A 12,160-nucleotide genomic window follows, 5' to 3' on the forward strand; every position below is an offset into this window, starting at 1 on the left:
CCTGCGTGTTTAAAGCGAAGAGCGATTCTATTATTCGTAGATTACAAGAATCATGACTGTAGCAGCATGTTGATTTAACATAGGAAGATGAGTACATGCATGGAATGCTACATGTAGATTGCTAGACGAGCTAGCTCAGAACTGGTAAAAGTAGTACATGGGAGGGTTAAAGAGGATATCGAATCAAACAGATCAAGTCTAGAAGTGGATAGGCTTGGAGTAGGTGGCCATGGCGGCCTCCTTGAAAGCCTCGGAGAGAGTGGGGTGAGCGTGGCAGGTACGGGCAACATCCTCGCTGGAGGCACCGTACTCAATGGCAAGGGTGGCCTCAGCGATCATCTCACCGGCACCGGGTCCGATGATGTGGACACCGAGAATGCGGTCGGTCTCAGCATCGGCAATGAACTTGACAACACCCTCAGTGTCAAGGTTGGTCTTGGCACGGGAGTTGGCGCTGAAGGGGAAAGAGCCGACGTTGTACTTGACGCCGGAGGCCTTGACCTCGGCCTCATTCTGGCCAACCCAAGCAACCTCAGGGTGGGTGTACATAACGCTGGGGATGGCGGCGTAGTTGACGTGGCCGTAACCAGTCTTAATGTACTCAATGGCGGCGACGGCCTCCTCCTCGGCCTTGTGGGCCAGCATGGGACCGAAAGTGCAGTCACCGATGACACGGACGTGGGGAACCTTGGTGCGGTACTCCTGATCGATAACGAGACGACCACGGTCGTCCTTTTCGATTCCGACGCTCTCGAGGTTCAAGCCCTCGGTGTAGGGCTTGCGGCCAATGGCGACAAGGACAACATCGGCATCGATGGTCTCCTCCTTACCACCCTTGGCGGACTCAATGTTCAGGCCGACGGTAGCACCGCTGACATCACCTGAAACAACCTTGGTGCCGGTCTTGAACTTAATGCCCTGCTTACCCAGGATCTTCTGGGCCTGCTTGGCGATCTCGGCATCCATGCCGGGGCCACCGATCTGGCCAAGGTACTCAACGACAGTGACCTCAGCACCGAGACGGGACCAGACGGAAGCCTACTAAAATGTTAGAACATCCCCATGGGTTGGAAAGAGGGCACAAGAAACGTACCATCTCGAGACCAATGATACCACCACCAATGACAACCATCTTCTTGGGGACCTCCTCGAGTGCAAGGGCGCCGGTGCTGGTGATGATGCGCTTCTCATCAACGGTGAGACCGGGGAAGTGAGTGGCTTCGGAGCCAGTGGCGATAATGATGTTCTTAGCGCGCAGGGTCTGCTCACCACCGTCGTTGAGAGCGACCTTAATGGTGTTGGCATCGACGAAAGAACCGGCACCCTTGACGTAGTCAACGCCGTTCTTCTTAAGAAGGAACTCAACACCCTTGGTCAGGCCCTCAACGGACGTGTCCTTGGCCTTCAACATTTGGGTCAGGTTGAGCTTGACATCGCCGACCTCGATACCGCGCTTCTTGGTGTCGTGCAGGATCTGGTGGTAAAGGTGGGAGTTGTTGAGGAGGGACTTGGAGGGAATGCAGCCGACGTTCAGGCAGGTACCACCGAGGGTTCCGCGCTTCTCGATACATGCGGTCTGGCAAGGTATTCAGTTAGCATATCGCGATGGCGGGACGGACCCAATTGGAGATCGGAAAGCCCAGGGTTGAAGTTTTCGCACCTTGAGACCTTCCTGGCCAGCCTTGATGGCAGCAACGTAACCGGCGACACCGCCACCGATGATAACAAGGTCATGGTCACCTGTCGGGAAGGCGGAGATTAGCAATCGCATTCGGGAAGCATGGAAAATCTCTCCGGGCATGCCGCAACAGCCGGAGAGACAAGAACTCACCTGATTCAGAGGCGTAGCCACGCTTTGAGCCAATGAAGATCATTGAGGGAGCGAAGTTGGCCCTGGGGGCAGCATGACGGAGAGCAGCCCGCGGTGTAGCCCGGGGCAAGACAGAGCGGAACATTGTGAAAAAGAGAAGAAGCAACGATAATTAAAAAAAGGCGGTCAGACAAAATCCTCCAATTCCAACTATATTGGAGGTGTGGTGGGTAGAGACGTGGATTCGAGTATAAGAAGGAACTGACCTTTTGCAGTATTTTGAGCTTTGCCCGTCAAATCCTTAGTAAGCGACTCGGGTTGAGTCGGTTGACCGGTTGGTACGGAGTTCTCAGGCAGAGAGGTCTAGCGGCCATCGGGAAATTTGTCTGGTTGGCCACCGGGATTCAACGCCTTCGAGTATGCTTGGGGTGTACTCTGTACGGAGCAGCGTATTATGAACCAACTTGTTACATAGACAGCGTTACTTATTCATATCTGGACTTCATCCATAGATGTATGTTATTGGAGGTTTCGCGATACTACAGCCTTGTTAAGTTCCACTGGCTCAGGTTCAACATCAAGAGGACAACATTGATATTGGCTAATTTTCTGCTTACCCCAACGAGTCCGTGAGACTTAAGCCTCTATGGCCGCTATGGCTCACCCTACGCCATCAGCCACTTTACCGGGAACGATGCCGCCCAAGGGCTTTGGCCTCAATATCTGAATTTCTGAAACCATTCGTCACAAACAAAAGCTAAAAGTCACGCATAGCAAAAGATGTCAACAAGTTGTGGAACATAGAGTACTAGAACATTGCACTTTTTCAAATGAACCAACAGCCACGGAAATCTCGAATAAATTTCTCTATAACACAACATATCCTTTCCCGTTCGCACAGGACTATTCCGGGGAGACCCAAGTGCTCTTACAAAGAGTTAGCGGCGATTCCCCCATAATCTGCATACCCGCGGGCCTTGGATCGGGAAGTGTTCTCGGGGGGCTCCGCGGCGGTTACAAGCGGACACTGTCGCATCCAGGTCTAGACTCAAATAAGTGGTGTATCCTCGCTTGAAATATAACCCGTCTGTGTAAACAGTCCCCCTCGTGGCAGTTTGACGGTTTAGGGACTCGTCTTAAACCTTGTGCAGTTCTGGTTGGGCGTTGGGGCAGAAGTCTTGGCCGGGCCCACCAACGTTGACATCACAGTGCTTTGCTTGCGCTGAACAATATAGTCGGCATGTCGGACATTTATTGACCGATATATGCACGGTTATAAAGGACCGATATACAATGCGACCCTTCTTAAGTCTGACGCTAAGTGATAGCAAGATAAACCATCACCGTGCTCAGCCTGGCTTGTGGAGTCCCGTGTCGGGCTCCGTTCGCCGTCTTACTGACTCGCTGCCTGGAAGTCAAGTATAAATTCCGTATAGTCCTCGATAGAAGAAATAAACAGAACGAATATTTCCAACAAATCATCAGGTATCACTGCCCAAATCCCAAACTATCAAAATGACCACCCTCGCATCCACGATCAGCGAAGGATTTCGAGCCCGGCGATCCATCCGTGCCCTAACAAACGAAACTAAAATATCCGATGCTCGCATCGAAGAACTTGTTTCAGATGTGACTTTGCATACACCGAGTCCATTCAATGTTCAATCCGGCCGACTTGTCGTGCTCCTGAAAGAAGAACACCAGAGACTCTGGGATATTGCCTATGAGGCCGCAAGTGCGAGCGTGCCCCAGGGCGTATTTGAAAAGATGTACAAGCCTCGTATCGCTGCATTCAGAGCAGGCTATGGGACAGTGAGCAGTTCCTTTTTTGTTTTAGAATTCAAGACTGAGACCTGGGCAAACTTACTGACTATCCACAAGGTGTTGTTCTATGAGGATCCTGTCCCGTTCAAAGCGTTAGAAGAAAAATGGCCAATGCTTACCCAGAAGTTCCCTGAATGTATGTCTCATTTTGACGTTAGAAGTACATCTATGAATATTAACACCAAACAGGGTCGCAACACTCGAGTGGAATGCATCAATTTGCGTGTAAGTGTACCAGGTGAAGCGCAGTTGTAGCATTTGGGCTTACATTGATTACAGTATGGACATTGCTTGAAGCTGAGGGTCTTGGGTGCAGTCTACAACACTACAATCCGCTGATAGACTCGCCTGTCTCCGAGCAGTGGGGCATTCCTCAAGAATGGAGATTACAAGCTCAGCTAGTCTTCGGGAAGCCCGCTGGCCCACCTATGGAGAAGACATTTGAGCCTCTGGAACAAAGGGTCTTCATTCACGGAAAGTAGGAATACGGGCTTGTGGAGCATAGAACTAGACATAAAAGCCGAATGGGCCTAGGTAGAAGGAAGCTAGTGCATTTTTCCCGACGTGTAAGCTAAAATTTTGACAAGAAGTTGAAAGCCATATCCCGAATGTATCCTCTAAATCTGGACTTCGCAGATGCTAGTTCTGTACGCAAGATAGCTTTTCCTCCTCTTTTTGATTCCTTTTCTTTCGCCACTCAATACCTTTAGTTGCAACAGCCAACAGGCAAGGAGAAGCAGCAATTGAAATCAATGCAAGCGTGGTATAGGCCCAGCCTTCTCCCATAGCCAAGGCCATAGGGCTGATTGCTGCGGATGCCGCTGCACCGAGCTCACAACGAAACAAATTGTTGGCTGCCGTCGCTGACGCCGATTTACCTGGCCAAAGATCAACCAGTAAGACATTCAGCACCTGCGAGGTACCAATGATAGACCATCCAATCACAAATAGAAGGATTACAGGTGCAGATAGATGGACCTCCCGCCCCAGTACCCAGCCGTATATCAGCATCGCCAAGGTACTGATGTAGTAAAGTGGCAAGCCAACTTCCAGTCTGGCACGTTCGATATTGAAGTTTCGTATATCTGCACGAGCATGTTTCACAACAGCAAGACCTGCACGGTTCGCATGCCGACGATAGTTCCAGTCGACGATTCTGCCAGTCGTGAAGGCTGATAGAACGCCGCCAGCGCCGATGGGGAGATACATCAGCGCGCCTTGGATATCATTGAATTTGTAAATCTTGTGGAAAGAAGTCGACGCCCCAGTCATGACAGCATAGAAACCAGCGAACAGCAAACCTGTGGGAATCAGAATAACCGACGTCTCGAAATCCAAGACAACCTTCATAGTCGGGACGGGCGAGGGGAACCTGAGTGAGTAATTCTTCCGCACCTCTGCTTCTTTATCCGGATCAGACGCAAGACCCTTCTTTTTGCGTATGCGGTGCCGAATCTTATCCGCAACAGAGTTATTCAATGGAGGTGGTGGGATCGAGCCATCACCTACAACTTTGCGGCAGGTTTCTGGTAGGAAAAGCGCGAGAATGAGAAAGAACACACCGCCGAAGATTAGGAGAAACCAGAAGATCCAGTGCCAGTTGGTATACTGACTGAGGAGACCACCGATTATTGGGGATAGCGAAGGACCAAGCATGCTTCCGATCGACGCGAAAGCGATGTACGAGCCTCTCTCGGCTGACGTGATCATATCTGCCACTAGACCATTTGCAAGCGCAACTGTTCCACTGCTGCCGGCGCTTTGGACACAACGGAGAACGAGTAGGGCTGCAAAACTGTTTTGGAGAGCTAGCCCTAGGTTGGCTGCGAGGTAAATTGTGAAGCAAATAATATAGGCGGGTCTGCGACCTGCGGTATCGGAGAAGCCTGCTATGAGCATGGGTGCGACACCCTGCATGATCTAGACGGAAAGAATGGTCAGCGGTTGGTTTTCGTGTGAATAGTTGCAAGACTTACTAGGTATGTTGTGACGGTCAAGTTGACCTGAGAGGTGGAGATGTGCAGCTCATCCGCGATGGTGGTCAAGACTGGAAGGTAGATACTCGACGATAAGGGTGAGAAGAAACTGGCCAAAGATCCCATCGCCACGATATACCGTTTGGTATTCACTGAGAACTGAGAATATGCCTCCTGTTGATCTGCATGCTGGCTTGGTGAGTCTGGGGATTTGGTTTGATCAGCCTCGGTTGTTGCCATGTTGCCTTTGTTTGTTGCCATGGCTGGATATGGCATTCGGAGATTTTCAACCCATATGGTAAAATCTTTGAAAAGCAGGTGAAGTAAAACGGTCGTTTTGTTCCTGAATAGTTCGGATCCCGCTTCCGGGATGTAAACCAATCAGAGTTCACAGATGCCCCGACACCAATCCCGGCAGCGGCACTCTTCAAAGCTTCAGCTTCTTTCGCTTCTCATATTCATGCATAAGTATGTATGCATATTGCAAATTTCAGCTAACATTCAAGGTACAGAGTGCCCATGTGACCGATCATTAGTCAGTAGGGACGATCACACTCTAAATGGGTAATTAGATGTGTACATATGTATGATCTTTTACTTTCTTTGGATACATCAGGTAGATGGTATAGACATAGGATATAACAAGAGACACAAGCGAAGGAAGAGACCATTCCTTTCAAGTCCGACAATTTCAGTCTATGCATTTGTGTCTTGGTATAACATCAGTGATTTGAAGTCTTATGACCCTTGGAAAATGCTAGACTATTCCTTTTGTATGATATATCCAAGAACCTCAAAATGGCCCAGAGACGACATCATACCCTGGCCAATTGTGGAGAATAATTCCCCGCGTCGGCTAAACTCCGATCTTCAGGTTCTCGGTCACTTGAGCAGAGTCCAGACCCAGGAAGCTTAGAAGAGAACGAGAGAGCATAATTGAATAAATCAGATATCGAATGTAATTGTACACCGTAGACGTAGAGTTATATAGCTTATCAAATGTCAAAAGTCTGGAATCTGGGGATTTCAACTTCTCCGTGTTTTCTCCCCGTTCTCCACAAATCCCTTTTACCCGAGTGCCCCTTGAACGTTCACTTTCCCACTAACCCGCCTAGGGAGGTGCAAGCCAAAACCAGCCACTGATGGCATTGCCGACAATCATCATGGTTCCCCGTGTGGGCCGAGTCAAACCCGTAACAAAGCAGAGAAATAGCCAATAAACATTCCTATCCCCACGACTCCAGAAAATCGTGCCGCAACCTCGACCCCTTCGGATTGCCGAGTTCAGCGTCCGGGTAAAAGCCCCCAAACCTGGCCCCGCCGTGACATACTCCCCAGTACTACCATAACTGGCCGTGTCGGATTCTGGCCCTGCTTTGTCGCGCTGGTGGGGTAATTTTCGACACTGGTGACCACGCGAACCAGTCTTATGTCCCGCGGAATGTAACCGCATTAGATCTGTCGCTCCTTGCTTTTCCTGGTGTGCTTCTCGGCCGATCCTCGTGGGGAATTTACCGTATCATACGGTTTAGACTGACTCGGACTCTCGCCGAGGCGGTATAAAAGGCTTGGGTCGCTGATATGAAGTCGGCGCGACTTTGCGTTTTATTTCTGTCTTCTTTAACGATACCCCGCAGGTCGGCTTGGATCTGTTGATCTCCTTTTGCTTTTCTTCTCACTGTAGTAGACGGTGACCTTTTTCTTTTCAACCGAATCTCTCATGCGACAAGTCCACAATATTTATTGACCCGTACCTTCAAACACACTCAAGATGAGCGACAAAATTCCGTCGTGGAATGTCGTCCACAAGCTGGAGAAGCGCTCGCTTCTCGTCGGGATCAACTGCGTCGCTGCGCTTTCCATCTTGTTCTTCGGTTACGATCAAGGAATGATGTCCGGTGTCAATAACGCAAAGGACTATATCGATCTTATGGGATTTGGATATACTAAAATGGTGGACGGCGAAGCGACACCAGTGGTTACGAATTCACTACTACAAGGTGGAATCGTGTCGGTATATTACCTCGGAACCCTGGTCGGTGGTTTATTTGGTGGATGGCTAGGAGATCGCATGGGAAGAATCAAGACTATTGGTGTCGGAGCTGCTTGGGCTATCGTGGGTGCGGCTTTGCAATGCTCGGCCATGAACCATAATTGGATGATCTGCGGTAAGGGGATGATGGCTGATGGCTTTGTACAATGAGCATCACTGACATGTGCAGCGCGTATGGTTAATGGTGTTGGAACCGGCATTTTGAACGCCATCGTTCCCGTCTGGGCCACCGAAACAGCGGAGCACACTTCGCGCGGTCAGTTCATTGCAATCGAGTTCACCCTGAACATCTTCGGTGTTGTCTTGGCCTATTGGCTCGAGTTGTACGTACCATTCTCTCACTATGCGATAACATCTAACACTCGACAGTGGCCTGTCTTTCATTGACAACGGAGAGTCTGCCTTCCGCTGGAGATTCCCTATCGCATTTCAAATTGTCTTCTTGCTCGCCCTTTTTGCGGCTGTCTGGTTCTTCCCCGAATCTCCTCGATGGCTCGTCAAGGTTGGTCGCGAGGACGAGGCTCGGTATATCCTGCAACGTCTGCGTGGATCTAGCGGAGAAGACCTCATCCGCGCCGAGGCTGAGTTCCAAGATATTCTGAGCATCGCCGAGTTGGAAAAGACGGTCGATCACGCGGATTCCTACTGGTCAATGCTTATTGGTTACAAATCTGGAGATCTCCATATTGGCCGCCGTGTGCAGCTAGTGATCTGGCTACAAATCATGCAAGAATGGGTTGGTATCGCAGGTGTTACGGTTTACGCCCCGACTATCTTCAGTATTGCTGGCTTTGACTCGACGAAGAGTCAGTGGATCAGTGGACTCAATAATGTCTTCTATATGGTATGTTTCCGCTTCTCACAAAAAGCAGGAACAGGGCTAATCTACGTCTTTAGTTTGCCACACTAGTGTGTGTCTTTACCATAGACCGCCTCGGTCGACGATGGACTCTATACTGGGGCTCGGTCGTCCAGGGAATTGCCATGTTCCTGGCGGGTGGATTCTCCCGACTGGCCATTGATGCCAAGGCTGCCGACAACATGGGCAAGGCATCATCCTATGGTGCTGCGGCTGCTTCAATGATCTTCATTTTCACCTCAACTTTTGGAGCCACGTGGTTGACAGTCCCATGGGTATACCCAGCCGAGATTTTCCCGTTGGCCGTTCGTGCCCGCGGAAACGCCTTCGGTGTTGTTGGATGGAGTATCGGAAACGGATGGCTGGTAAGTGAATACCATAATATTTTACCAGAATATTATACCAGAATTGTACTAATATACCGCTTTATAGACCCTTCTGTGCCCCGTCATGTTTAGTGCCATCAACGAAAAAACCCTTTACGTGTTCGCCGCTAGCAATGTAATCACTATCCCCATGGTGTGGGCGCTATACCCAGAGAGCAACCAGCGTACGCTTGAAGACATGGATTTGCTCTTCGCGGCAAAGACACCATGGGTTTGGGACGCTGAAAAGACATTTGCGCGCCTGAAGGCCGAGAACCCGGGTATGGTCCAGGCCCTTGGTCGCAAGGGCAGCGTGGTGGATCCAGAGACTGGAAAGCACCTTTCTATTGGTGCTGCTGCGGCTGTTGCGGCCTCTAAGGCTGGCGACGATGCTACAGGCGCGGAGCATGTTGATCATGCTTAGACGATCACTCTTAGACTTGCTAGAGTCGATTATGTGAATTATGGACGATTTATGTGTTAATATCCGTACAACCAAACATCTTCGGTTTCTATGTTTCGTGCAGGAGGGGCGGGGCCATAGGACTTCACAACAACATCAAGACCGAATTTGTCGTTAAAACTTTTAATACTGTGAGAGCATCAAGAAGTGCTTAGAATTGTCACAACCACTGAGTATATCTCATGCACCATATCTTGTCATGTGTTCCGTTGGATGTTGTAGACGATCAAGTTCATACTCGGGAGATGTTCTGATTGGTCACTTTGAGAGCAACAACCATCGACCGTTGTCAGCACCGAACTTCCGCAGGACCCTTTATCTTTTCAACTTGGACTCTCTCTATCTTTTCATAAACATTTCATGCAACACAAACAAGCATATTTCAAACCAAAGATACAATCACGCCGTAAGCCCAGGTCTCCTAAGACGCGTCGCATCACGTCGCACCCATCCAGATGATCTCAACTAATCAAGAACACAGCCAACAGCAGCCAAGGACAACCCCATACTCCAAAATCTAAGCGGGACCTTACATCCCCAAGTCCAAGGGCAAAACAAAGCAACCCCGACAAATTTGCACAAGTGGAAGCATGGCGCTCACTACAAAGCCGATGGCCACGGGCCCACCCGCAGCATCAACAAGCCCAACCCCAGAAAAAGCCCTGAAACCCTTAACCATAAATGAAGGAGAAGACAAGTCTCTCCAGCCCACCATCCAAATTAAAAAATATCTCCACCGCATATCTCTGCACCCTACACTAACACCCTACCGCCGGCGCGTTTATCGCACCTTGTTATCCGTCCCGCCAGGCCGCTGGACTACGTATTCGGCTATGGCGGCGTATCTGGGCTCCAGTGCGCGAGCGGTTGGCAATGCGATGCGCAGCAATCCATTTGCGCCGGAGGTGCCATGTCATCGGGTGCTTGCAGCGGATGGGTCCCTGGGTGGGTATAAGGGGGAGTGGAAGGTTGATGGACATAAGGCTGGTGGAGGGTTCTGCGAGGAGAAGATGTTGAGGCTTGAGGAGGAAGGTGTTACTTTTCTTGATGGAAAGGTTAGGGGTATTTGTTTTAAGGAGTTTGTGGATTTTGGGGTGAAGTGATTTGTGCTTCAATGATTTATGTTGATTTATTCTGGGTGTTTGCTGTGTATTCCAAGGTTTCGATAGGATGAATCATGCAATTATGAATGGATCTTGGAAACTTATGTACTTTGAATGTTTGGTCAATGTAAATTTGCACGGACACCTTTGTGATGTGTGAAATATATCATGGCAATTGGGCATCGAGTGTGACTCAAGTGTGACAATGAGACCTCGGGAGATTTCTAGCTGAATGCCCATAGAAAACCTCGACGACGATCGAGCAGACAAGCCACCTTCAACACCACATTTATACCCGGAAAGTCATCAAGTTTGAGTGATGAATATAATTCGACATTATGCGTAACTCAAGGGGAAGCCCTGACATAGGCTTATCGTAGAATACCTTACATGCTCCTATAGCAGTTCGGCTCCTATTGAATATATTAGATCATAAGTCCTTGTTCGCGAAATTTCAGTACATACGACCATAGGGTGTGGAAAACAGGGCTTCCCGTCCGCTCAGCCGTACTTAAGCCACATATTCAACGCAGTCAATAGTCAATGCGCCCTTAGTGCTTAAGCGGCACTCTAGGGTGAGTGTGGGTGATATGGGTGAGAAGTCTCGAGACTGGGGTGAGAGAGGTGAGAGCGGGGTGACAATTCTCACCCTTAGGGTGACAGGGGCTGATTCACTCTGAATCTATGCCCGTCAAAGACATAAATACAAGCCGCGAGGCCGTTCTCTTGCTCTGCCATGATCTTATTTACATTTCGTTGCCATTTAAACTATGTTCTCCGAAAAGAATCTCTAGAAAGCACTCTAGGAGCGTATCGCACGTGCCGTATCACGTGGATTCACACGTAAATATCAAAACGAGAAGGAAGAAGAGGATAACACTATCTGCTACCGTGAGCTAGCGCCTACTACGCTCGGCAAATACGGCTATGCAGTTGGCCATTAGGCTCTGTAAGGTTAACTCGTATTTTACCGATCTTAATCTCTGATTAGTAGCAGATAGAGGCTTTCCCGTAACGAGTCTATAGATTCGAATTTTCCTAACTCGCCTTTCCTAACTCCCTAACTTTTGAAACTTTTCGTAGAGTTTTGAATGGATTCTCCTGTGGCGATTGAGGTGAGGCAGTGTCCTCCTCAGCCATAGCGGGTCCTTGCATCGTTCGGGCTTTGGATAAAAAGGGAGTCTAGAGACCCCTACGGAAGTCTCATATTAAATTCTTATACTCGATGGTCACATGGATTTGACTCAAGAAATGCTTCATCTAGCCTGACAGATTTCTTGGCTATCCCAGAAATCAACGCACTCTCGTTCAAATTCAAAATTCTATATCTCTAGGGCTGTCTTCTTGCTTCTACCTAGTCTTTATATACCACTGGCAGCCATTGACCTTGCGGTACCAAGTCTGGCTCCGTGGCGATAACTTTGGCGTCCCTCTCGATCTCAATGCCTGCGTTCTGTCAGTATTTAAAAGGTTTCAACTCAAAAAAATCAGCTTCAATATACCTTTGATCTTCCATCCATCAAATTCGCCGATAACCTCATCATCCTCTTCGACATGACCCCCATTGTCTCGCTTGGAGTTGGTCTGACCTGACGTGGATCCAGTAAACTGAACGTTACATTCGACCCAGACTGCAATATTACCATACACTGATCAAACTGTTAGCCGATATCGTTTGAGATCTCGAGCACGTTGTTGGGCTTACCG

At 49.3% G+C, this 12,160-nt stretch overlaps 6 protein-coding genes across 6 annotated transcripts; 3 read left to right on the top strand and 3 right to left on the bottom strand.

Annotated features, from left to right (window-relative positions):
* Positions 1-198: 198 nt before the first annotated feature.
* N7529_006744 (dihydrolipoyl dehydrogenase) lies at positions 199-1,955 on the bottom strand (the record flags this gene model as incomplete). The annotated part of the gene is made up of 4 exons (XM_057242271.1): positions 199-1,038; positions 1,094-1,576; positions 1,661-1,740; positions 1,832-1,955. 4 exons carry the CDS (start codon positions 1,953-1,955, stop codon positions 199-201), a joined length of 1,527 nt encoding a protein of 508 aa, XP_057097630.1.
* Positions 1,956-3,325: 1,370 nt separating this feature from the next.
* On the top strand, positions 3,326-4,116 carry N7529_006745 (Nitroreductase-like protein; the record flags this gene model as incomplete). Its single annotated transcript, XM_057242272.1, has 4 exons — positions 3,326-3,622; positions 3,692-3,770; positions 3,824-3,859; positions 3,914-4,116. The coding sequence occupies 4 exons, from the start codon at positions 3,326-3,328 to the stop codon at positions 4,114-4,116; spliced, it is 615 nt and encodes a 204-aa protein (XP_057097631.1).
* Positions 4,117-4,273: 157 nt separating this feature from the next.
* Positions 4,274-5,871, bottom strand: N7529_006746 (MFS transporter; the record flags this gene model as incomplete). The annotated part of the gene is made up of 2 exons (XM_057242273.1): positions 4,274-5,554; positions 5,611-5,871. 2 exons carry the CDS (start codon positions 5,869-5,871, stop codon positions 4,274-4,276), a joined length of 1,542 nt encoding a protein of 513 aa, XP_057097632.1.
* Positions 5,872-7,381: 1,510 nt separating this feature from the next.
* Positions 7,382-9,311, top strand: N7529_006747 (uncharacterized protein; the record flags this gene model as incomplete). Its single annotated transcript, XM_057242274.1, has 5 exons — positions 7,382-7,778; positions 7,833-7,986; positions 8,033-8,507; positions 8,561-8,887; positions 8,955-9,311. The coding sequence occupies 5 exons, from the start codon at positions 7,382-7,384 to the stop codon at positions 9,309-9,311; spliced, it is 1,710 nt and encodes a 569-aa protein (XP_057097633.1).
* A 629-nt stretch (positions 9,312-9,940) lies between these two features.
* N7529_006748 (MGMT family protein) lies at positions 9,941-10,453 on the top strand (the record flags this gene model as incomplete). Its single annotated transcript, XM_057242275.1, has 1 exon — positions 9,941-10,453. One exon carries the CDS (start codon positions 9,941-9,943, stop codon positions 10,451-10,453), a length of 513 nt encoding a protein of 170 aa, XP_057097634.1.
* Positions 10,454-10,878: 425 nt separating this feature from the next.
* On the bottom strand, positions 10,879-11,191 carry N7529_006749 (uncharacterized protein; the record flags this gene model as incomplete). The annotated part of the gene is made up of 3 exons (XM_057242276.1): positions 10,879-10,963; positions 11,023-11,119; positions 11,161-11,191. The coding sequence occupies 3 exons, from the start codon at positions 11,189-11,191 to the stop codon at positions 10,879-10,881; spliced, it is 213 nt and encodes a 70-aa protein (XP_057097635.1).
* Positions 11,192-12,160: the final 969 nt, after the last annotated feature.

This window comes from Penicillium soppii, assembly GCF_028829465.1.
Source record: "Penicillium soppii strain IBT 18220 chromosome Unknown utg000005l, whole genome shotgun sequence".
Taxonomy (NCBI): Eukaryota; Fungi; Ascomycota; class Eurotiomycetes; order Eurotiales; family Aspergillaceae; genus Penicillium; species Penicillium soppii.